Source organism: Neoarius graeffei, chromosome 27 (assembly GCF_027579695.1).
Source record: "Neoarius graeffei isolate fNeoGra1 chromosome 27, fNeoGra1.pri, whole genome shotgun sequence".
Lineage (NCBI taxonomy): Eukaryota > Metazoa > Chordata > Actinopteri > Siluriformes > Ariidae > Neoarius > Neoarius graeffei.
The window spans coordinates 29,516,855-29,543,387 of NC_083595.1; the positions used below are offsets into that span (position 1 = coordinate 29,516,855).

Genomic DNA, 26,533 nt, shown 5'->3' on the forward strand with positions numbered 1-26,533 from the left:
GGCCAAGTTTGCTGAGATTATTTTACATTCAGAAGATACTTTCTCAGTTCTACTATATTTCTCTCTGCCTGTGCCATACAAAACAAACAAACAAACAAACAAACAAACAAACAAACACCTCCTGAGAGAAACAGACTGTGTGTGTGTGTGTGTGTGTGTGTGTGTGTGTGTGTGTGTGTGTGTGTGTGTGTGTATGAGAGATAGTTAGTTAGTGAGTGAGTGAGTGAGTGAGTGAGTGAGTGAGTGAGTGAGTGAGTGAGTGAGAGGAAATGTGACACAGAGTCTGGAGAAATGAGAAAGAGTGGGCAATAAGCACTGCATAAATACTGCATCAACATCAGCTGAAGGGTCCAGTTCAATAAAACATGAAGCTTTGTCTGTGCATCCTGAACACTCAAGACCTGAAGCAGGCACATCTTGTTTTCATGGCTGGCATACAATGGACACAATAATTAATCTGAATTCATATGAAGCTAAAGTAGGCTTGTAGAGAGAGGCCGTGAATAAAGCAGAAAACTGTAATGGCCAAAATTCTGAAAACAGACATGTAATTGACGGACTATATCGTTGATGGACACACAAAAAATTTTCATAGCTTGATAGAAAGTAGATTCAGCTCTCACATGCATACTGGTGTTCTGACCACATTAATGTCCATCCAAATATGAGAGAGAGAGAGAGAGAGAGAGAGAGAGAGAGAGAGAGAGAGAGAGAGAGAGAGAGAGAGAGAGATGGAGTGGCAGTGAAGCATTGCCATGGTTTCATTTGGAATAGCTTTTGATGGATGAGGCAGATTTGCAGATTCAAGTTCAGAGTTTCAGCCGTAAAGCTCCGCCTCCTGTGGAGCTGAGAATGTGTGCGCGCTCAATGATAAGGCTACTTCTGCAGTACTGACACACATCCATGATCTTAAAGGGTTCTACTTCATATTTCATGTCTAACAACACAAACATGCTCCACACATCTGCTGTATGAGTGGTACTATTCACTTTGTACCTTTTGTGCATCTGGAGCAATAAAAAAAAAAAAAAACACATCCATTATGTGGCAGGCCAATCTATAACAAACCTGATCAGGTTTCTATGTAGATCTGTAAAGTTATAATGTTGACAAGCATACTCGTTGCTGTAGTGTGGCATGGAGAGGTCACAGGTCATACAGTGTCTTGCAAAAGTATTCATCTTCCTTGGTGTTTGTCTTGTTTTGTCACATTACAACCTGGAATTAAAATGGATTTTGGGGGGGTTGACACCATTTGATTTACACAACATGCCTACCACTTTAAAGGTGAAAATAATTGTTTTATTATGACAAACAATAATTACGATGAAAAAACAGAAATCTGGAGTGTGCATAGGTATTCACCCCCCAAAGTCAATACTCTGTAGAACCACCTTTTGCTGCAGTTACAGCTGGAAGTCTCTTGGGGGTCTGTCTCTATTAGCCTAGCACATCTAGCCACTGGGATTTTTGCCCATTCCTCAAGGAAAAACTGCTCCAACTCCTTCAAGTTAGATGGGTTGCGTTGGTGTACAGCAGTCTGCAAGTTATGCCACAGATTCTCAATTGGATTGAGGCCTGGGATTTGATTAGGCCATTCCAAGACATTTAAATGTTTCCCTTTAAACCACTCCAGTGTAGCTTTAGCAGTATATTTAGGGTCATTGTCCTGCTGGAACGTGAACCTTCATCCCAGTCTCAAACCTCTGGCCGACTCAAGTTTTCCTCCAGAATTGCCCTGTATTTAGTGTCATCCATCTTTCCTTCAGTCCTGACCAGCTTTCCTGACCCCGCACATGAAAAATACCCCCACAGCATGATGCTACCACCACCATGCTTCACTGTAGAAATGGTGTTCTCAGGATGATGGGTTTGCACCACACATGGCATTTCCCTTGAGGACCAAAATGATCAATCTTAGTCTCATTTGACCAGAGAATCTTCCTTCATGTGTTTGGGGAGTCTGCCACATTCTACTGGGCAAACTCCAAATGCATTTTCTTTTTTTTTTAGGCAATAACTTTTTATGGCCACTCTTTCATAAAGCGCCGCTCTGTGGAGTGTACGGGTCCTATGGACAGATACTCCCATCTCCGCTGTGAATCTTTGCAGCTCTTTCAGTGTTATCTTTGGTGTCTTTGTTGCATCTCTGATTAATGCCCTCCTTGCCCAGTCTGTGAGTTTTGGTGGACGGCCTTCTCGTCAGGTGCCATATTCTCTCCATTTTGCTATAATGGATTTAATAGTGCTCTGTGGGATATATATATATATATATATATATATATATATATATATATATATATATATATATATATATATATATTTTATAACCCAGCCCTGATCTATACTTCTCCACAACTTTATCTCTGACCTGTTTGGAGGCTCCTTGGTTTTCATGTTGCTTGCTTAGTAGTGTTGCAGAGTCAGGGTCCTTCCAGAACAGGTTGATTTATACAGACATCATGTGACAGATCATGTGACACTGATTGCACACAGGTGGATCTTAATCAACTAATTATGTAACTTATGAAGTGAATTGGTTGGATCAGCTCTTATTTAGGGGTTTCATAACGAAAAGGGGTGAATACCTATGCACACTCCAGATTTCTGTTTTTTTTCATGTTAATTATTGTTTGTGTCACAATAAAAATACAATTTGCACCTTTAAAGTTGTAGGCATGTTGTGTAAATCAAATGGTGCTAACCCTCCAAAAATCCATTTTAATTCCAGCTTGTAATGTAACAAAACAGGAAAAACACCAAGGGGGATGAATACTTTTGCAAGACACTGTATATCGATCATTTCAAAAACAGTCACTGTTGTTGGTATAGTTTGTTCAATCTGATGCTGACATTATTCCTGTCAGTGCTGTTCATATCAGCATTGCCTATACTGTGTTAATAACCCACTGAATCAGGTAGTTGACAGAGCATGCGCAGGACACATGGGCAGGTATCTAATGTACAACTCTGGTTCTATTGTCCCATCCTATTTACAGTTGCTTAAACTCAAACAGGTGAGACCAGAAAACAGGGGAAGAGCGAAAGTGGATCACACTACATCTACTATATCTCATCTCATCTCATTATCTCTAGCCGCTTTATCCTTCTACAGGGTCGCAGGCAAGCTGGAGCCTATCCCAGCTGACTACGGGCGAAAGGCGGGGTACACCCTGGACAAGTCGCCAGGTCATCACAGGGCTGACACATAGACACAGACAACCATTCACACTCACACCTACGGTCAATTTAGAGTCACCAGTTAACCTAACCTGCATGTCTTTGGGCTGTGGGGGAAACCGGAGCACCCGGAGGAAACCCATGCGGACACGGGGAGAACATGCAAACTCCACACAGAAAGGCCCTCGCCGGCCACGGGGCTCGAACCCAGGACCTTCTTGCTGTGAGGCGACAGCGCTAACCACTACACCACCGTGCCGCCCTACATCTACTATATATGTAAGAAATTCTTTAAATGACAAATGCCTTCAAAACTAATAAAGTAATGTAATGAACTGGATATTTGTCAGCGGTTCTTCATTCCAAATCAAGCTTTTTCCATTGTTTTGAACTGAACAGGAAAGAATGACATGCATGAACCAACACAGATGTAACCAGCATCCTGATTTCTGGGTGCCAAATTTCACATTATTGGGTCTACATGAACTTCCCATCTGTCAGAGTGTGTTTCCTCACAAAGGGCTAATTCGGACCCTAGCTTAAAACTGCATTGGCAAGATAAACAGCCCTGGAATCACAGGTGTATGCTGGCCAATCTGGCAACTCCTGTTTAATTAAAACTGATTCTGGGAAAATATTCATTTTCAGGAATGGCGTTCAATTTCCATGCTTTTCTACATCAAATACAAAGTTCTGCAGGAAAAAAACCCCACTTTGATTCAGCAGTAGGGCATCATAAAGCATTCACAAATGCACTCACAGTTGGCATGTAGCGTGGTAGCTAAAATGCTCTCGTCCTAGCACACAGAGAAGGAAGGAGATTACACCCTGCCACCAGTAATCCCATAAACACTGATTAGACAACATCTCCTGGGGTGTAAACAAACAAATCTCATCTCAACTCATAAAAATATGACTCAACCATATTAAATGACAGAAAATACAAGCAATGCCAATCTTTGGGAAAGAGGGAAAGGTTACAAGCTTGAATTAGTAAAAGGTTTCAAGACAGAGCTCCAGGATTAAATTCCTTCCTACAATACTAATGAAAGAGAAAAGCGCCATCCCCTTTGAGCCTCGTACAGGATTATCAGGGACTAGTTATTAAGTCTTTCATATGAGCAAAATAGTACGTCTTGTCCATTTTATGGGTTTGCTTTAATGAATATGCAATTTTACCCTAAAGTGCAAAATACAGGGTTGGGTCAATGCAAATCGATTCATTTTCCTCCCACAGTGTGATGTACTAATCCTAAAAGCCTCTTCCTGAACAGCAACTGAGTGCGCAAATACAGCCGCTGAGCAGGTGTTACATTTGCGCAAGCAATTTTCCTCTGGATAAAGACTTATCCAAATTATTTACTTCACTAAATTATTTACTTAAGAAATAAAGCATTTACGTAGCCTGAATAATAAGAATCCATCCATCCATTATCTGTAACCGCTTATCCTGTGCAGGGTCGCGGGCAAGCTGGAGCCAATCCCAGCTGACTATGGATAAGAGGCGGGGTACACCCTGGACAAGTCGCCAGATCATCGCAGGGCTGACAGAGACAAACAACCATTCACACTCACACCTACGGTCAATTTAGAGTCACCAGTTAACCTAACCTGCATGTCTTTGGACTGTGGGGGAAACCGGAGCACCCGGAGGAAACCCACGTAAACACGGGGAGAACATGCAAACTCCACACAGAAAGGCCCTCGTCGACCACTGGGCTCAAACCCAGAACCTTCTTGATGTGAGGCGACAGCGCTAACTACTACACCACCGTGCCGCCTGAGTAATGAGAATGTTTATCCAAAATCATGCATTAGTGTCTCAAAACAATCTTATTATGACTTATTATTGTTGCAGTAAATACTAGATATTCACCACATGTTCACACCTCCAAAGGCCAAGAGGTTTACTTTCACATTTACCTTATGAACAGAAAACACCATTCACACAATTACACTTTGTAAATCACTTACAACATGCTTATTAACTGTGCACACAATTTATCTGATTGCACATATAAAGTCCTACTGTTATTTGGTTTTATAGTCAATATGTTTTTATATTCAAGTAGTGCATACCATCAATTTGCAGGAGTTAGCACAATTAGAGATGTACAATTGTACATCTTGAGATTAACCTGCATTTAACCCATCTGAAGCAGTGAACACACGCATGCGCGCACACACCCACACCCAGAGCAGTGGGCAGCTATGCTACACAGCAGTTGGGGGTTCAGTATCTCGCTCAAGGGACTTCAGCCATGATACAGAGGGAGGGGAAAGTGCTGCTCATTCACTCAACTCCCTTCACATTTTTCCTGCTGGTCCCAGGAATCAAACCAGTGACCCTTTGGGCCCAAGCCTGCTTCTCTAACCTTCAGGCCATGGCTACATAATATGTTTGCCATTTCACACTGTACAGTGTCTTGCAAAAGTATTCATCCCTCTTGGTGTTTGTCCTGTTTTGTCACATTACAAGCTGGAATTAAAATGGATTTTTGGAGTATTAGCACCACTTGATTTACACAACATGCCAAGCACTTTAAAGGTACAAATAGTTTTTTTTTTTAATTATTGTGACAAACAATAAGATGAAAAAAGATAAATCTGGAGTGTGCATAGGTACCCCCATAGCAAGGGGATTTGGCCCAGCACCGTTTTCAGTAAGGCAAATCCACGAGTTTTCCGTACTCGTGCCGACTGAGGTCCACACCTTAAAAACAATTGGTATTACTGCACTTAACCCTGACAGCAAACTTTGTTTGGCCCACATCTGGCATGGACCATCCTTAAAATACGGCCTGGATGTACATGCAAGATCTGGGACAGCTTAGGTATGCACAACAGCCCAAATGCATCCCAGATGCGGGCCAAATCTACGCCTTACTGAAGGTATGTATAATATGTATTGTTTATTTTTTGAAAGTTTAAGCTTGATTGCATGCACACATTTTATAGCATGTAATCATGGTAATGGTGTGGCTATACTATTGGCCTATATGATAATACCTCAAAATTTATCTGCAATGTAGACAGTGTTTATTGTAGCAATAAATAAACATAGGTCGCCTCCTTCTTTAAACTGCAAGTTGGCCTAGTGGTTAGTGTGTCCACCTCTCGACCAGGAGATCGTGAGTTCTATTTGCAGTCAGGTCATACCAAAGACCGTCATAAACATGGTACCTACTGCCATCTGGCGAGGCATGCTGCAATACAGATGCGAGTTAAACTCTCATGGTTACCAGAGGACTAGTCCCCGCTGTAACCCTAGCTATATAATAGGCTGAGGGCTAGAGAAATGGAGATCAGTACTGCACCCATACACCTCAAAGAGCTGGGTAGTACTGGGACAGGAGAAGACCAGATCCTGGTGTGGGAGGGACTTTGACTTGACTTGCCCCCTTCTTTAACTGGAACATTTGGTCTGGAATCTGGTTTGCATCTGTCATGGGCCCAGATATGACACGGATGAGTTTTGCATCCAGTCCATACCTGGCTGCCGCATCTGGGTCAAACGATGAGGCCTGGGTTTGGGCCATTGTGCATACTGTACCTATGCTGACCCAGATCCGGCATGCGCATCCGGGCTGGATTTTAAGAATGGTGTGTGCCAGATGCGGGCCAAACAAAATTTGCTATCAGGGTATTCACCCCCCCAAAGCCAGTACTTTGTAGAGCCACCCTTTGCTACAATTACAGCTGGAAGTCTCTTGGGGTATGTCCCTGTTAGCTTAGCACATCTAGCCACTGGGATTTTTGCCCATTCCTCAAGGCAAAACTGCTCCAACTCCTTCAAGTTAGATGGGTTGCGTTGGTGTACAGCAATCTTCAAGTTATGCCACAGATTCTCAACTGGATTGAGGTCTGGGCTTTGACTAGGCCATTCCAAGACATTTAAATGTTGCCATATAAACCACTACAGTGTAGCTTTAGCAGTATGTTTCGGGTCATTTTCCTGCTGGAATGTGAACCTTCATCCCAGTTTCAAACCTCTGGCCAACTCAAATAGGTTTTCCTCCAGAATTGTCCTGTATTTAGTGCCATCCATCTTTCCTTCAGTCCTAACCAGCTTTCCTGCCCCTGCAGATGTAAAAACATCCCCACAGCATGATGCTGCCACCACCATGCTGCACTATAGAGAGCGTGCACGTGACGTCACAAGGTCACGTGATATTTGTTATCCGCCATTTTGGACGGCAAGATCGCACATAGAACTTAGACGAACCCGTTCTAATTATCAAGTGTGTGAGAGTAGATCTTTCGAGAATGGTTATATCTTGTTCAGCATTTGGTTGTACCAACAGACAGGGCCAAAAGGAGGGCCTGTCATTTTATAGATTCCCTGCAGACGAGGAGAGACGTGCAAAATGGGTGTCCGCTGTGCGAAGGGAAAACTGGAACCCCAGTTCTACCAGCCGAATTTGTAGTGAACACTTCATATCAGGTAGGTGTAATCTTCTAATTCAATACTCCTAGTACATCTGTTGAGTTGATTTTCGGATTGAATGATAACTGCATACTTAGAAACTAGACAGTCTCTAACGTTTAAAATGGCTATGTCTAGCCCTACTACCCTGGCCTAGTCTATGACAATGTTTTATCTTTTTGGCTCATATATGCCTTTGAAAGGCCAATCCATAGTAGGGATGGCGAAAACTAAAAAAAATCTTGACTGACCACCGAGCCTCATTAACCGGTTAAAGTCGGTTTCGGTTAACCTATGAGTTTAAACAGGGATGCAAACGGCGGATGCGCCTTTTTCAAGGCTGAATCGCGCAGATCCGATTTTTTTTAGGGGGGGCGTTGGAGTGTCTGAATAATTTCATCAAAGTAAATTATGTATTAAAATTACTAAATGAGCAAATGCTGTTACATTTGTCCACTACATTGAGACTGTGTCTGTTCCCCAAGCTCAACAAAAAGGTAGAAATTTTCAAAAAGAGTTTGTTCCAGTAGCCTAATCAATATAAAATTAGATCATACTGACTGTACAGCTGCTGCCAGCACCTTTGATCTAAAGGTGGGGCTATTAAATATTAGATCTCTTACATCTAAAGCGCTAATGGTTAATGAACTCATTACTGATCAGGAGTTTAATGTACTTTGTTTAACTGAAACATGGATTAAGCCAAATGAATATATAACATTAAATGAAGCGAGTCCTCCTGGATACAGTTATATACACCAGCCTCGTCTAACTGGCAGAGGAGGAGGCGTTGCGGTTATTTATAACGATTATCTAGGTGTAACACAAAAACCTGGTTATAAATTTAATACATTTGAAGTTCTTCATACTCATATAATGTATGTAGCCTCGAAAAATAAGTCTACCCAGTTAATTCCATTGCTTATTATTTACAGGCCCCCGGGGCCATATCCTGAGTTTCTTTCTGAATTTGCAGATTTTATCTCAGATCTGGTTATTTCCTTAGACAAAGCATTAGTTGTCGGAGATTTTAATATTCACTTCGATAACCCAGAAGACCCTTTAAAAACAGCGTTTGTGTCCATCTTAGATTCAGTAGGGATTAATCAGAATGTCATAGGACTGACCCATAATGGTGGTCACACCCTTGATCTAATACTAACATTCAGATTAAACGTAGACAATATAGTCATACTTCCACAGTCTGAAGTTATCTCAGATCATTAGTATCTCATCTCATTCAAACTATGTCTGAGTAATAATATATGCACCTCACCACGCTACTGTATTAAACGTACTTTCACGTCAACTACTGCACAGAGCTTTATAAATGATCTCCCAGAGTTATCAACTTTGATTGGGTCACTGTCCCCTGCAGAACTTGATCAGGCAACTGAATGCTTAGAGTCAACATTCTGCCATACCTTAGATAATGTAGCTCCTCTAAAAAAGAAAATGGTCAGAGACAAAAAATTAGCACCCTGGTATAATGATGACACTCGCACTTTAAAACAGACCACTCAAAAACTGGAACGTAAATGGCGTCAAACAAAATTGGTAGTGTTCAAATTAGCGTGGAAGGAGAGCTTCCTGAAGTATAGAAAAGATCTTAGTGCTGCGAGATCAACATATCTCTCCTCCCTAATAGAAGATAACAAAAATAATCCTAGATTCCTATTTAATACTGTAGCAAAATTAATAAGTCCACTATAGACACATGCACACCTGCAGTATGTAGTAGAAACGACTTCATGAATTTTTTTAATGACAAAATTGAGAATATCCGACAAAAAATTCAAACTACTAATTTAAGGTCAGATAATGAAAATGACCTTGTAGTTAACTATATAACTGTATCAGATCATCAGTTAGAATGTTTTACTCCCCTTAAAGAAACTGAATTACTTTCATTAATCTCTGCATCAAAAGCCTCAGCTTGCGTGCTAGATCCCTTACCTACACGTCTATTCAAACAGATAATACCTGAAGTAATTGAACCGCTTCTAAAAATAATAAATTCTTCTCTTACGATTGGCTATGTACCTAAATCCTTTAAACTAGCAGTTATCAAACCCCTGATTAAAAAACCTAACCTTGATCCCTGTCAGCTGTCCAATTATCGGCCAATATCAAACCTCCCCTTTATCTCCAAGATCCTTGAAAAAGCTGTGGCACAACAGTTATGCTCATATTTACATAGGAATAACATTCATGAAATGTATCAGTCAGGATTTAGACCTCATCATAGCACAGAGACAGCACTGGTTAAAGTAGTAAACGACCTACTGTTTGCGTCTGATCAGGGCTGTCTCGCTACTTGTGTTGCTTGACCTTAGTGCAGCATTTGATACCATTGATCATTCCATTCTCTGGATAGACTAGAAAATGTTGTGGGAGTTAAGGGAACAGCCCTCTCCTGGCTCAGGTCTTATCTAACTGATCGTTATCAGTATGTTGATATAAATGGTGATATTTCTAGATGTACTGAAGTAAAGTTTGGTGTTCCACAAGGTTCTGTCTTGGGTCCACTGCTTTTTTCTGTATATATGTTACCTCTGGGTGATATTATTCGTAAACATTGTATTAGTTTCCACTGTTATGCTGATGACACACAGTAGTATGTCTCTGCAAAACCTGATGAGAGACACCAGCTTAATAGAATTGAGGAATGTGTTAAGGACATTAGACTCTGGATGCTTATTAATTTCCTTCTGCTTAACTCTGACAAGACTGAAGTACATGTACTAGGACCACATACAGCTAGAAGTAAGTTTTCTGATTACACAGTGACTCTGGATGGCCTTTCTGTTTCTTCACGTGCAGCAGTAAAAGACCTTGGAGTGATTATTGACCCCAGCCTTTCATTCAAAACTCACATTGATAACATTACCCGGATAGCTTTCTTTCATCTCAGAAATGTTGCAAAGATAAGAAATTTAATGTCATTGCATGACACGGAAAAACTAGTCCATGCTTTCGTTACCTCCAGGTTGGATTATTGTAATGCCTTACTGTCTGGATGTTCCAATAAGTGCATAAACAAGCTCCAGTTAGTTCAAAATGCAGCAGCAAGAGTCCTTACTAGAACTAGAAAATATGACCACATCACGCCTGTCTTATCCACACTGCATTGGCTCCCAATCAAATTTCATATTGATTATAAAATACTACTATTGACCTTTAAAGCACTAAATGGTCTCGCACCACAGTACCTGAGTGAACTTCTGCTCCTCTATGACCCGCCACGCCTACTTAGATCAAAAGGTGCAGGCTATCTGCTGGTACCTCGTATAGTGAAGGCTACATCAGGGGGCAGAGCCTTTTCTTACAAAGCTCCACAGTTATGGAACAGCCTTCCAAGTAATGTTCGGGAATCAGACACAGTCTCAGCATTTAAGTCTAGGCTGGAAACATATTTGTTTAGTCAAGCCTTTTGTTAATGGTGTTTATGAGGTAAAGGTGTAGATCTAGAGGGTCCTCAGACATAGAGTGTTTTGGTAAACTGGGATGTATGGATGCTGTCAGTCCCCACTCGCTTGCTCACTCGAGTTTGTTGACGGTGTAGTGGCTGGCTGCTTTATGTCCCGGGGCTCCCTCATGCCTGTGTTACCTTCTGGCTCTCCCCTTTTAGTTATGCTGTCATAGTTAGTTGCCAGAGTCCCTGCTTGTACTCCGTGCAATATGTATACTGTTCCTACTTATTCAGGTGACATTGGGCATACCTAACCACCTGCTTTTTCTTCCCCCCCCCCCAAATCTGTCCCTCTGAGTTACATGGAGTCAACAGAAAATCTTTTGGTGGAGAGGGTGGAGACCTCGACTGGCTCTCGTAGCCTGCAGGGAATTGCCCGTCAGACATTCTGTCGCATGTCCCAGACCCGGTGAAATGTAACTGAATTGTCTTGGCCAGCCCTAAGGGTCCCATCTGCATCTCATCATTGCTGAGGAGTGTGCTCCCATCACCAAATCAAGCATCCAGCCAGAGCAGGTCATGATATTTTTTAACCATATTAACATGCCATTGTTGTGTTATGCCTGATGTCAAGAGACTCGTCTCTGCGAGCCTACCACACAGATTTAATACTTGTGTCATTTTTAGGGCATACCTAACAACCTGTGTTTTCTTTCTCTCTCTTTCTCCCCCCCCCCCCCATCTGTCCCTCTGAGTTACATGTTGGTCCTGGGATTGAGATGCTGGCCTCTTCTGCCCCTTGGACTTGCTTGATCCATCCTGGTGCCCTGTGTCTGGTCGGAGTTTTATCGCATCGCTCCTGTGGAGGACGGCCCCATGAGGACAGTTGAGGGTTATACCTGGAGGATGCTCTGGATTCTTACAGTAATGCTTTTATGGCTGAGGACTACAGTTGACTTGCTAACTTTAGGACTGCAGTTGTCATGAACAGTTTTGCACTCAAGTTTCCATCAATGAAGAGTTATAACATCAATGAAACTGTCTTCATGTTAAAACTGTTAATGTTATAGTCATGCTGTCTGTTGTTGCCCAAATGAGGATGGGTTCCCTTTTGAGTCTGGTTCCTCTCGAGGTTTCTTCCTCATGTCGTCTGAGGGAGTTTTTCCTTGCCACCGTCGCCACAGGCTTGCTCATTGGGGATAGATTAGGGACAAAATTAGCTCATGTTTTAAGTCGTTCAAATTCTGTAAAGCTGCTTTGCAACAATATTTATTGTTAAAAGCACTATACAAATAAACTTGACTTGACTTGTTACAGTCCATGAAACATAGGAAGTATTAGTATGAGAAGAAGGTAGTTGGTTAGAAAGCTGTGCATATTTGCGCAGCTTCTGCGCAGGCATGTGCGGCTTTCTGATTTTCTGTTTTTCAGACAAAAACATACATATTTACAACCCTGTCATTATCTGGAACTGAGTTTAGATTTCGAACATTCTTACGATAAAACGTCCTGCATAGTCTCTTTATGATAAACGTCTTAATGCCACTTATCTGTGAGGTTATCAAGTAGACATTCTTCTTCGGGACCTTCCAGAGATATAGTTGAGATACCCATCCCGCAACAAAATGTTTATAAGCTTCCAGGCTCTTGTAAGCTTTGAGGGCTTTGCCAGTGTAACACGATTCACGATTAACAAGAAAATTGTAAATGTCGTGGTAGGCCAGATCGAGCAAATCGCCGGCACCGCAGCTCCGAATTTCCCTGAACAAGGATTGCGGCAAGTTGTACGGATCTGCAATCCCCAACCTGGAACACTTTTCCATGTAACGCTGCCTCACGTCACCTTCAAGATGCTGAACAAACTTAGACAAGTAATCGCGCGATGTAGATGGGGTATTTTCCGAATTTTCTTGGGGATTACTGCCTGGATCCATTATGCTCGCACAAGGTAAACAATCCTGATGCCGTCCAATGTGGCGGAGTGGGCGGAGTACACACATGCGGGTCACGTGACTGCACATCCTCTATAGGAATGGTGTTCTCAGGGTGATGGGCACTATTGTGTTTGCGCCACACATGGCATTTCCCATGATGGCCAAAAAGTTCAATTTTAGTCTCATCTGACCAGAGAATCTTCTTCCGTGTGTTTGAGGAGTGTGCCACATGCTGTTGGGCAAACTGCAAATGTGTATTCTTATTTTTTCTTGAAGCAATGGCCTTTTTCTTGCCATTCTTCCATAAAGCCCCACTCTGTGGAGTGTACAGCTTAAAGGAACAGTCCACCGTACTTCCATAATGAAATATGCTCTTATCTGAATTGAAACGAGCTGCTCCATACCTCTCCGAGCTTTGCGGGACCTCCCAGTCAGTCAGACGCAGTCAGACGCGCTGTCACTCCTGTTAGCAATGTAGCTAGGCTCAGTATGGCCAATGGTATTTTTTGGGGCTGTAGTTAGATGCGACCAAACTCTTTCGCGTTTTTCCTGTTTGCATAGGTTTATATGACCAGTGATATGAAACAAGTTCAGTTACACAAATTGAAACGTAGCGATTTTCTATGCTATGGAAAGTCCACACTATAATGACAGGCGTACTAACACCTTCTGCGCGCTTCGGCAGCGCATTGATACGGAGCTCAGATATCAATGCGCTGCCGAAGCGCGCAGAAGGTGTTAGTACGCCTGCCATTATAGTGCGGACTTTCCATAGCATAGAAAATCGCTACGTTTCAATTTGTGTAACTGAGCTTGTTTCATATCACTGGTCATATAAACCTATGTAAACAGGAAAAACGCGGAAGAGTTTGGTCGCATCTAACTACAGCCCCAAAAAATACCATTGGCCATGCTGAGCCTAGCTACATTGCTAACAGGAGTGACAGCGCGTCTGACTGCGTCTGACTGACTGGGAGGTCCCGCAAAGCTTGGAGAGGTACAGAGCAGCTCGTCTCAATTCAGATAAGAGCATATTTCATTATGGAAGTACGGTGGACTGTTCCTTTAAAGTGGCCCTATGGTCAGATTCTCCCATCTCCGCTGTGGATCTTTGCAGCTCTTTCAGTGTTATCTTTGGTGTCTTTGTTGCATCTCTGATTAATGCCCTCCTTGCCTGGTCTGTGAGTTTTGGTGGACGGCCTTCTCTTGTCAGGTTTGTAGTGATGCCATATTCTTTCCATTTTGCTATAATGGATTTAATGGTGCTCCCTGGGATATTCAAAGTTTGGGATATTTTTTATAACCCAACCCTGATCTATACTTCTCCACAGCTTTGTCTCTGACCTGTTTGAAGACTTCTTGGTTTTCCTGTTGCTTGCTTAGTAGTGTTGCAGAGTCAGGGTCCTTCCAGAACAGGTTGATTTATACAGACATCATGTGACACTGATTGCACACAGGTGGATCTTAATCAACTAATTATTTGACTTATGAAGTGGATTGGTTGTAGCAGCTCTTATTTAGGGCTTTCATACGAAAAGGGTTGAATACTTATGCACACTCCAGATTTCTGTTTTTTCATCTTAATTATTGTTTGTGTCACAATAAAACAACAATGTGCACCCTTAAAGTGGTAGGCATGTTGTGTAAATCAAATGGTGCTAACCCTCCAAAAATCCATTTTAATTCCAGCTTGTAATGCGACAAAACAGGACAAGCACCAAGGGGGGATGAATATTTTTTTCAAGACACTGTATATGACAATATACACTGTACAAATATATTACAAATATTGGTTGAAGGAAGAGCTAAAAATCTAATTCACATGATTTCACTCTCAATCAGCCAAGACATGTTTGGTATTTGAAGTTGTCCTATAGCTCACTCACTTCTTCCAGCTTGCCCCACTTACAGTATGTGTGTGTGGTCACTGCCACATGTCATTAATTGGAGCATAGTTTTACACTGGATGCCCTTCTTGACATTTCCAGGCTTGGGAAACAATCATTCACACCTATGGACAATTTAGAGTAGCCAGTTAACTTAACCGCAGACACGAGAACATGTTAACTCCACAGGCCCCCGTCGGCCACTGGGCTTAAACCTAGAACCTTTCTGCTGTGAGCCAACAGTACTAACCACTGCACCATCATGCTGCCCTGAAGTTAGCTTATAGATATGAGGCTAAAATAGCTAACAAGTAAGGGAAGCTCTTAGCCACTAGTTTATCGTTTTGCAAACAGCATACATAAATCTGCACACACTCAGCTCAAAGCATTTCAAGTTGTTTACTAGCTCTAGCAGACTTTCTTATATGGTTTCTGAGATGGTATGCTACTGTTAGCTATAAAAATAGACAAAAAAGCAGAAGCTAGACACTTTTTCTTCCTCAGCACAAAGTTTGTTGCTGCGTACAAGTACTGCACTGAAATAGAAGGTGTGGGCTAAAGGCAAACTGTATGGTAGAGGTAATGTGTACGATAAACAAAATGAATACATACAGTATATTTACTTTTTTCTTTAAATGGATGTCTGCTACCGTATAAAACTGTTAATTGTACCTTATAATAATGGTATTACTGAGCCAAATGATGTCTTTTGAGGTGAGTGAGTGAGTGATGATTTGAACATGTCTGTACAGTGCTAAACTGGTAGGTTCCATTAGCTGTTAGCAACATTAACTTTATAGCTCCAGTACAAAACTAAAGAAACTTCAGACACCAGACAAGATTCATCTGATTATGTTTAGTGAATATTGAAAAATCATTTTATCAAAATTTTCCATATTTACCGTGATTTACCAGAGGTCTGTAATAATCGAATAGAAATTACTACAATAGTAATTTGTCTCTTCCCTTTCATGCAAAAAGAAAGCACAGGGAACAGGCTCTGCAGGGAACCTTGAGCGTTTTGGACTTCAGAGTGTGACCAACAAAGGATCCAGCCATGGTAATACCCATGCCATCTATCATCTATGTCGCTTATTTGTCAGGGTCACGGGGGAAGCTGGAGCCTATCCCAGTTGACTTTGGGCGATATAAAGGGTACGCCCTGGGCAGGTCGCCAATCTAATCTGCAGGGCTAACACAGAGACGAACAACCACTCACACTCAAATTCACACCCATGGGCAATTTAGAGTAACCAGTTGACTTAACTAAGGGAGGAAACCTGTGGTTGGTTGAAGAGAGCAACTGGACTTGCTTGAAGATTCTTGAAAACGTTTCGCCTCTCATCCTAAAGGCTTCCTCATTTCTGTCTGACTAATAGGGAGTATCCAGTATTTATCCTCTCATGGATCATCATAGAATCCGAATCAGAATGCTGATGGCTGCATTGTAGGTGGCTGATAAAAGATGTCATAGACACCCACCTCTGTTCAATGATGGTCGTTCCAGGTTGACAAAAATGAACGATCCTCTCTGGCTAAGATGTCTGCCAGTTTTCTGGAAGTCCTCTCATACTCCCACACCAGTCGAAGGGATCTCATCCCAAAGTGCGTAGAAACATATCTGTGATGAATCTCAGTCATCCAGGTACATAGTAATCTGTGGTTGGTTGAAGAGAGCAACTGGACTTGCTTGAAGATTCTTCAACCAACCACAGATTACTATGTACCTGGATGACTGAGATTCATCACAGATATGAGGATAAATACTGGATACTCCCTATTAGTCAGACAGAACTGAGGAAGCCTTTAGGATGAGAGGCGAAACGTTTTCAAGAATCTTCAAATAAGTCCAGTTGCTCTCTTCAACCAACCACAGATTACTATGTACCTGGATGACTGAGATTCATCACAGATATGTTTCTACACACTTTGGGATGAGATCCCTTCGACTGGTGCGGGAGTATGAGAGGACTTCCAGAAAACTGGCAGACATCTTAGCCAGAGAGGATCGTTCATTTTTGTCAACCTGGAACGACCATCATTGAACAGAGGTGGGTGTCTAAGACATCTTTTATCAGCCACCTACAATGCAGCCATCAGCATTCTGATTCAGATTCTATGATGATCCATGAGAGGATAAATACTGGATACTCCCTATTAGTCAGACAGAACGAGAGGCGAAACGTTTTCAAGAATCTTCAAGCAAGTCCAGTTGCTCTCTTCAACCAACCACAGATTACTATGTACCTAGATGACTGAGATTCATCACAGATATAAGGGAGGAAACATGTAAACTCCATACAGAAAGGCCATAGTCCGTTGTGAGGTTCAAACTCGGAACCCTCTTGCTGTGAGGTGACAGTGCTAACCACTGCACCATCATGCCACCCCATGGTAAGACAGGACAGGAAAAATACTGCTACTCCAGCTGCAGGCTCATGCCAGTCAACTAGATCTATAAACCCAGACAGAGCCCATCATTTCTACCTACTTCTAGCTGTCTCAGCAAAAATAATGCATCATGTTGATCCATCACCCAACAATACACACATTAATAAAAACCCTCCTTGTATTCTAGGCTCTCTGAAATATGTGGTATAGTCTGACTCTGTACCTTGACTCGGCTCACGGCCTCCTGTGCCTGCATCATGCGGATGTTTTTAGACGGGTTTCTCTCCGACAGCAGCTGTGTGGACCCCAGGTAGTTGGCAGCAAAGATGATCCCATCAATGAGGTCCTCAGGCTCACACGGCCCTGGCACTGACAAAATTTGAGCACAAAAAAAAATAAAAAATCAGATGCTGGAAACTTGTACCACCTCAACTAGATCTTGAGTATTCAAAGCTTTAGGAAGCAGAATAACTACTATGACAGAATGAAATGGGAGAAAACTTTCTTGTAATCTTTTACAAAATCTGAGATGTCTTTTTTTGACTTGCATTGTTTTGTTGCATGTCTTTAATTTTTTTGTTTCTAACTCTAGTCATGTTTTTTGGACTGTGATTCTCTGTCTGATAGAGCCACCCACGCAGGAGTAAACATAGATTCTTTATAAGCTAAACCTGCCTCCCTTCCTAACATTGTTTGACACTTTCAGATAAAAAATATCCTATATAAAATGTGTGTGCCTGGAAGTGTATATTTGCTTGTGAGGTTGTATCAAGTCATGTACCATATTTTTCAGACTGTCGTCTACCATATATGCTCCAGGAGTTATGGAAGTGTGCTGCTCCAATTGGTAGCAAAAAAGGCAACTTACATAGTGAATTAAAGTTAAACATTGCAACCGATTTTTTTTTTTTGCAAGGATGGGCATACAAGAAGATATTTTCTAGGCCTGTCAGAGGGATTAAGATCAGAACAGTAGCAAAGGTCCCTGAAAACGTTAGAAGCAATAAAAATATGTGACATATATATTCATGTGTCCTATATCATCATAAAGTAATATGTACAGGTATTTATTCTATCCACATTCACTGGATATGAGCAATCACATGCTCTGATTGGCTACTCTACTACTATCAGCAGGCTATCAGCTCATATACTGTGAGTAGAGAAAAACAAAATGGCAGAGTGTGTTGCTGAAGCAACCGGGGATGAAATAAAAACTCTACTCGAAAACAAAACTCCAAAAAATAAAAAAGCAATAAAATACAACACCGATTCCAAAAAAGTTGGGACAAAAGTACAAGTTGTAAATAAAAACGGAATGCAATAATTTACACATCTCAAAAACTGATATTGTATTCACAATAGAACATGGACAACATTTCAAATGTCAAAAGTGAGACATTTTGAAATTTCATGCCAAATGTTGGCTCATTTGAAATTTCATGACAGCAACACGTCTCAAAAAAGTTGGGACAGGGGCAATAAGAGGCTGGAAAAGTTAAAGGTACAAAAAAGGAACAGCTGGAGGACCAAATTGCAACTCATTAGGTCAATTGGCAATAGGTCATTAACATGACTGGGTATAAAAAGAGCATCTTGGAGTGGCAGCAGCTCTCAGAAGTAAAGATGGGAAGAGGATCACCAATCCCCCTAATTCTGCGCCGACAAATAGTGGAGCAATATCAGAAAGGAGTTCGACAGTGTAAAATTGCAAAGAGTTTGAACATATCATCATCTACAGTGCATAATATCATCAAAAGATTCAGAGAATCTGGAAAAATCTCTGTGCGTAAGGGTCAAGACCGGAAAACCATACTGGGTGCCCGTGATCTTCGGGCCCTTAGACGGCACTGCATCACATACAGGCATGCTTCTGTATTGGAAATCACAAAATGGGCTCAGGAATATTTCCAGAGAACATTATCTGTGAACACAATTCACCGTGCCATCCGCCGTTGCCAGCTAAAACTCTATAGTTCAAAGAAGAAGCCGTATCTAAACATGATCCAGAAGCGCAGACGTCTTCTCTGGGCCAAGGCTTATTTAAAATGGACTGTGGCAAAGTGGAAAACTGTTCTGTGGTCAGACGAATCAAAATTTGAAGTTCTTTATGGAAATCAGGGACGCCGTGTCATTCGGACTAAAGAGGAGAAGGACGACCCAAGTTGTTATCAGCGCTCAGTTCAGAAGCCTGCATCTCTGATGGTATGGGGTTGCATTAGTGCATGTGGCATGGGCAGCTTACACATCTGGAAAGACACCATCAATGCTGAAAGGTATATCCAGGTTCTAGAGCAACATATGCTCCCATCCAGACGACGTCTCTTTCAGGGAAGACCTTGCATTTTCCAACATGACAATGCCAAACCACATACTGCATCAATTACAGCATCATGGCTGCGTAGAAGAAGGGTCCGGGTACTGAACTGGCCAGCCTGCAGTCCAGATCTTTCACCCATAGAAAACATTTGGCGCATCATAAAACGGAAGATATGACAAAAAAAGACCTAAGACAGTTGAGCAACTAGAATCCTACATTAGACAAGAATGGGTTAACATTCCTATCCCTAAACTTGAGCAACTTGTCTCCTCAGTCCCCAGACGTTTACAGACTGTTGTAAAGAGAAAAGGGGATGTCTCACAGTGGGAAACATGGCCTTGTCCCAACTTTTTTGAGATGTGTTGTTGTCATGAAATTTAAAATCACCTAATTTTTGTTAGGGTTTTGCTGGGATTCAAACCTGGTTCGTTGGTGTGATAATCCAGCAAACCCCCACTAGGCCACCAGGGGGATGACTCAAATGCAGAGGCGTGAGGCGGAAGTAGAAAAAGAATCAAAAGGTTTATTTAAACTATATACACTATATACAGGGCAAAACAAAAGACAAAAAAAAAACAAAAAACCAAAGAGTATAATCCAAAAGAAAGCAAAGTGCAAAAATTCAAAAGCTAAGAAGATCAAAAAACACAGTACAAAGGAAACTGGAGATAAACATAACAGCACAAAGACTCCGTGACAAGAGGACTGAACTCAGGGGTATAAATACACAAACTAATTAAGGACACAGGTGAAGATAATTAGGCAATTAACACAAACACAAAACACAGGAACAGTGGCGGCCTCTAGAGGCCAAAATAAACACGACATGAAAAGGAAATAACAGCGGCCTCTAGAGGCCAAAACAGTCCTAGTCCTAACAGGACCCCCCCCTCTAGGAGCGTCTCCTGACGTTCCCAGGGCGATCCGGATGGGCCGAATGGAAGTCCCGACATAGTTCTTTATCAAGGACATCCCGAGCAGGAACCCAGCAGCGCTCCTCAGGACCATAGCCCTCCCAGTCCACCAGATATTGCAACCCGCCACGGACCCGGCGGGAGTCAAGCAGGCGATTCACAGTGAACACAGTCTGCCCCTGGAAGATGCGGGGGGGTGGGGGGTTCCTAGGGGCAGGGGCATACGTAGACGTCAGTACGGGCCGTAACAGGGAAACATGGAAAGTGGGGTTGATCCTCAGAGTCCGGGGCAACTGGAGCCGGTAGGAGACAGGGTTCACCCTGCGCACCACCTTGAAGGGGCCAATGTAGCGAGGAGCAAGCTTGCGGTTCTCCACCCGCAGTGGAAGGTCCTTAGTGGACAGCCAAACACGCTGCCCAGGGCGGAAAGCGTGTGCAGGTCTTCTATGGCGGTTGGCCTGAGTCTGGTTGGTTCTGGAGGTCTGTATGAGGGTCTTCCTGACCTTGCTCCAGGTCTTGCGACACCGTCTCACATATTGGTTGACCGAGGGCACCCCCGCGTCCTCCTCCTGGTCCGGGAACAGAGGTGGCTGGAACCCGAATTGGCACTGGAATGGCGACAGCTTGGTGGCCGATGACTGCAGGGTGTTGTGGGCGTACTCCGCCCATGGCAGCCAGGTGCTCCACGATGTCGGGTTATCCATAGCCAGGCCTCGCAGGGTGGTTTCCAGGTCCTGGTTGAGCCTCTCCGTCTGACCATTGGACTGTGGGTGAAACCCAGAGGAGAGGCTGGCAGTGGCTCCGATGACCTTGCAGAACCCGTGCCACACTCGGGAGGAGAACTGGGGCCCTCGGTCTGAGACGATGTCCTGTGGAAGACCAAAGACTCGGAAGACATGATTAAACAAAAGTTTCGCAGTTTCAAGAGCAGAGGGGAGTTTGCACAGTGGTATGAAGCGGCAGGCCTTGGAGAATCTGTCAACTAAGACCAAAATGACCGTGTTACCTTGTGACTCAGGGAGACCCGTGATAAAGTCGACTGCCACGTGGGACCAGGGACGCCGGGGAATGGTCAGAGGATGCAGGAGACCCTGGGGACGCTGTCGTGGGTTCTTGGTTCTGGTGCAAACCTCACAGGACAGGACAAATGACCTTACTTCCTTCTCCATGTTAGGCCACCAGAAGCGTCTTTTCAGGAAGTCCAGGGTCCTCCGAGCTCCCGGGTGGGCGGTGAGAGGGGAAGAGTGACCCCACTGGAGAACCTTGGCCCGGGCTTGATGTGGGACGTACAAGAGGCCTGGTGGCCCCGTCCCAGGACCGGGGTCCTGGCGTTGGGCTCGTCGGACAGCCTCCTCAATACCCCAGCGGACAGGGGCCACAATCCGGGACACAGGGATAATAGGCCCGACTTCATTCTCCCTGTTAGTGGCAGAGAACAGTCTGGACAGTGCGTCAGGTTTGGTGTTCTTGGAGCCGGGGCAGTATGAGAGGGTGAAGTCAAACCGACTGAAAAACAGGGCCCACCTAGCCTGTCGAGGGTTCAGTCTCTTGGCTTGCTGGAGGTACTCCAGGTTCTTGTGGTCAGTCCAAACCAGGAATGGATGTTGTGCTCCCTCCAGCCAGTGCCTCCACTCCTCAAGGGCCAGTTTGACCGCTAGCAGTTCTCGATCCCCCACATCGTACCGGGACTCAGCAGGACTCAGGCGGTGGGAGAAGTAAGCGCAGGGGTGCAGCTTTCCTTCCAAACGTTGAGAGAGCACCGCGCCGACACCACTGTCCGAGGCGTCCACCTCCACGATGAATGGTTGGGAGGTGTCCGGGAGAACCAGAATGGGTGCCGTGCAGAAGCGGTCCTTGAGGTCTTTGAACGCCTTTTCTGCCTGAGGAGACCAGCCATAAGATCCACCTGTCCCTTTGGTGAGGTCTGACATGGGTGCTGCCACAGAACTGAAGTTCCTGATGAACTTGCGGTAGAAGTTAGCGAATCCTAAGAACCGCTGAACCTCCTTAACGGACTTGGGAGTAGGCCAATCCCGGACGGCCAGGGTCTTGGCAGGGTCCATTTGGAGTTGGCCTGTCCGTACAATAAATCCCAGAAAGGAGACCTCGGGAACATGAAATTCGCATTTCTGGGCCTTGGCGAACAGATTGTTCTGTAGCAGCCTCTGGAGAACCTGGCGGACATGGTGGCGGTGCTCCTGCACGGTCTTGGAAAAGATAAGGATGTCGTCGAGGTAGACAAAAACGTATAGGTTAATCATGTCCCTTAAGACGTCGTTGATTAGGGCCTGAAAAACAGCTGGTGCGTTGGTGAGTCCGAAGGGCATCACCTGGTATTCGTAGTGCCCAGACGGGGTGTTAAAGGCAGTCTTCCACTCGTCTCCCTGTCGGATACGGATGAGGTGGTATGCGTTCCGTAGGTCCAACTTGGTGAAGACGGTGGCGCCTTGGAGCAGGTCGAAAGCTGTGGACATCAGCGGAAGGGGATATCGGTTGCGCACAGTGATCTTATTCAGGCCCCTGTAATCAATACATGGTCGGAGCCCCCCATCCTTCTTGCCGACAAAGAAGAAGCCGGCTCCAGCAGGTGAAGTGGAGGGTCGAATAAACCCAGAGACCAGGGCATCTTTGAGGTATTCCTCCATGGCCTTGCGTTCTGGCTGAGAGAGTGAAAACAGTCTGCCACGAGGAGGGGTAGTCCCAGGGAGCAAGTCGATGGCACAGTCGTAGGCCCGGTGCGGAGGAAGAACGGCGGCCCTGCTCTTGCTGAACACCTCCTTGAGATCCCAGTACTCTGTGGGAACTTGAGATAACTCGGTGAGATCAGGGGGCTCGGCAGGAGACACAGGAGAGCTAGAGAGCAGACAAGAGGCATGGCATGCAGGGCCCCATTCCACAACCTGGCTTGTTACCCAGTCTATGCGAGGGTTGTGGCGAGTAAGCCAAGGAAGGCCTAGAATAACTGGGAACTCAGGTGAAGGAATCAGGTGCAGGGATATTTCTTCCTTATGACCTTGAGACTGGAGGAAAACTGGAGAAGTAACTTGGGTGACTCTTCCATCACCTAACGCTTGGCCATCGAGGGCAGACACAGACAGTGGGACTTCAAGAGGTGCAGTCGGAATATTGATGCTTTGGGCGAAGTGAATATCCATAAAGTTCCCAGCCGCCCCTGAGTCTATCAAAGCTTGACAAGAGTGGACAGACTCACCCCAGGAGATGGAGACCGGGATGTAGATTCCTTGGCCAGGGAGTCCGGGAGAGAGGGTAGGCCCCGTCACAACCCTCCCTCGGCTGGACGGGGCGGTCCTTTTCCCAAGAGTTCGGGACATGATGCTCGGAAGTGACCAGGCTTGCCACAGTAGATGCAGCACTTGTCCCTCCTTCTGCGCTCCCTCTCAGATGCGGAGAGGCGAGTACGACCCACTTGCATGGGTTCTGGACAGTCATTGAAGGAGGTAGACGGTCTCCAGGTAGAGGTAGGGAGGCTGGGGGGGCTCAAGGCTTGGTGGCGTTCTCTCATCCTGTTGTCCAGACGAATAGCATGTGAGATGAGGGTTTCGAGGTCACTTGGGCATCCAATAGAGGCCAGACCGTCCTTGATGGGGTCAGACAGACCATGGTGGAAGGCTGACACCAGGGCAGTCTCGTTCCATCCACTTACTGCTGCGAGTGTTCGGAACGAGATGGCGTAATCTGCGACGCTTCCTCCTTGCCGGATGGACATGAGCTTTCGGGCTGCGTCGGTACTGATGTCTGCCTGATCGAAGACCCGAAGCATCTCTTCAGAAAACAGCTGGAAATCAAAGCACTCAGGTCCCTGTCTTTGCCAGATAGCAGTAGCCCAGGCTCGCGCCTTACCAGCTAATAAGGTGATCACAAAGGCAATCTTGCGGCGATCCGTAGTGTAGGTGGTAGGCTGAAGCTCAAAGGTGAGTTGACACTGGGTAAGGAACTCTCGGCACTCACTGTGCTTGCCGTCATACCTCTGTGGTGCAGGAAGGCTGGGTTCGCGAGGTGAAGAAGGCAGCATTGCAGGAGGCACTGGAGCAGGAGTGGGAGCTGGATCAGGAGCAGGAACTGGATCAGGAGCAGGAGATGCAGGCAGAGATGTCAGCTGTGCCAGGGTTTTCCCAATTTGCTGAAGCAGTTCCTCGTGGCGAGCGAGGGCCTCACGTTGGCTGGTGAGCGTACGTCCATGAGCGTCCATGGTCGCTCCGAAGCGTGTCAAAGCTGCCATAATTCCCTGAAGGTTGGCCGGGTAGACAGTTGAAGCAGCCTCTGCTGAGTCGGTCATGACGGAGTCTTTCTGTTAGGGTTTTGCTGGGATTCGAACCTGGTTCGTTGGTGTGATAATCCAGCAAACCCCCACTAGGCCACCAGGGGGATGACTCAAATGCAGAGGCGTGAGGCGGAAGTAGAAAAAGAATCAAAAGGTTTATTTAAACTATATACACTATATACAGGGCAAAACAAAAGACAAAAAAAAAACCAAAGAGTATAATCCAAAAGAAAGCAAAGTGCAAAAATTCAAAAGCTAAGAAGATCAAAAAACACAGTACAAAGGAAACTGGAGATAAACATAACAGCACAAAGACTCCGTGACAAGAGGACTGAACTCAGGGGTATAAATACACAAACTAATTAAGGACACAGGTGAAGATAATTAGGCAATTAACACAAACACAAAACACAGGAACAGTGGCGGCCTCTAGAGGCCAAAATAAACACGACATGAAAAGGAAATAACAGCGGCCTCTAGAGGCCAAAACAGTCCTAGTCCTAACAATTTTTCTCTTTAAATGATACATTTTCTCAGTTTAAACATTTGATATGTCATCTATGTTCTATTCTGAATAAAACATGGAATTTTGAAACTTCCACATCATTGCATTCTGTTCTTATTTACAATTTGTACTTTGTCCCAACTTTTTTGGAATAGGGGTTGTATGAAATGAAAGTATTTGATGGTAAGAAGGTATCTTTTTTTTATTTTTCAAGAATTATTATTGTAGCATTTTTCACAAATTGCTACTCATTTCACCGGTTTGTTAAGCGGAAATGATTTTGTCAGACGTTTTGTATAAATTTTTATCTATCCAATTTGCAAAAAATAAAAATGCTCCATTTCTCAAAATCAAGTGAATGTGGATAGAAAAAAAAAAACAGTTATTCCACTCAATCTCATCGTACATGGCTTATAGCCAACTCAGTGCTACATGCCTCGTCGACTTTCAGCTCATGTACGACTCAATTTCTTGGAATAACTGTTAAATATACCCCTCTTTCTCTCTCTCTCTCTCTCTCTCTCTCTCTAAGAAGACAGAATAAATGGGAGTAGTTTTAGACTCCAAACTTTCTGTCCATAAAATATGGTAACCTGAGATGAGAGTGGGATGGTGACTGTTTCTAAAACAGAGTAATGCTGGGGAAAAAATTGACTGTAATTTGGAGGTGTAAATTCTGTAACATCCAGGAAACCTGAACAGTCAGTAATCAACTGTGTTAAATCTGACAATTCTAGCACCATTTGTCTAAAAAAATAAAATAAAACCTTTATCAGTTTTCCCCACTGTGCAAAAAGAAAGCATCCTTAATTATAAGATAAGAGAATAATAAGAGTGCAAAAAAAAGGAAAAAAGTTGCTCTTTTCTTTCAGTTCTGTTTTCAGCTTTGGCTAATCTAGTGTCCTGTTTTCAGCAAGTGTCCTTTTTTCATGGGCATGCTGCAAAGGAACACAGTGAGAATCTATCTAGAATTTTCTTCAAAAGGAAAAGATTATCTTCAAGTGGAGAGATCCTCATCTTTCGAAACCATTTATATTAAACATTTTACAATACTCTGTCATTATAAAACAAGATCAACTGTGAGCTACTGCTCACTTACATATCCCCCTGCTCTCACTTATATCAAAACGCAAGCAATCGAAGGAATAGGACACCTGTTATGAATGTTGACTTCAACAAATAATTAACCCTGAAACAAGTAAGTAAAGAGCAGTGTCTCTCCCCAGGGATTTCAAATAGCATCCTGGTGAACTGTCATTTTGGAATAGCATTTTGCTTCTTGA

At 43.8% G+C, this 26,533-nt stretch overlaps 1 protein-coding gene across 1 annotated transcript in view; it reads right to left on the bottom strand.

Moving 5' to 3' along the window:
• The window catches only part of apba2b (amyloid beta (A4) precursor protein-binding, family A, member 2b), a 359,367-nt gene that overhangs the window by 61,401 nt on the left and 271,433 nt on the right, over positions 1–26,533 (bottom strand). The window contains exon 6 of the mRNA XM_060911219.1: positions 17,453–17,598. Within this exon, the coding sequence (XP_060767202.1) occupies positions 17,453–17,598 (146 nt within the window). The remainder of the gene's footprint in view (positions 1–17,452; positions 17,599–26,533) is intronic.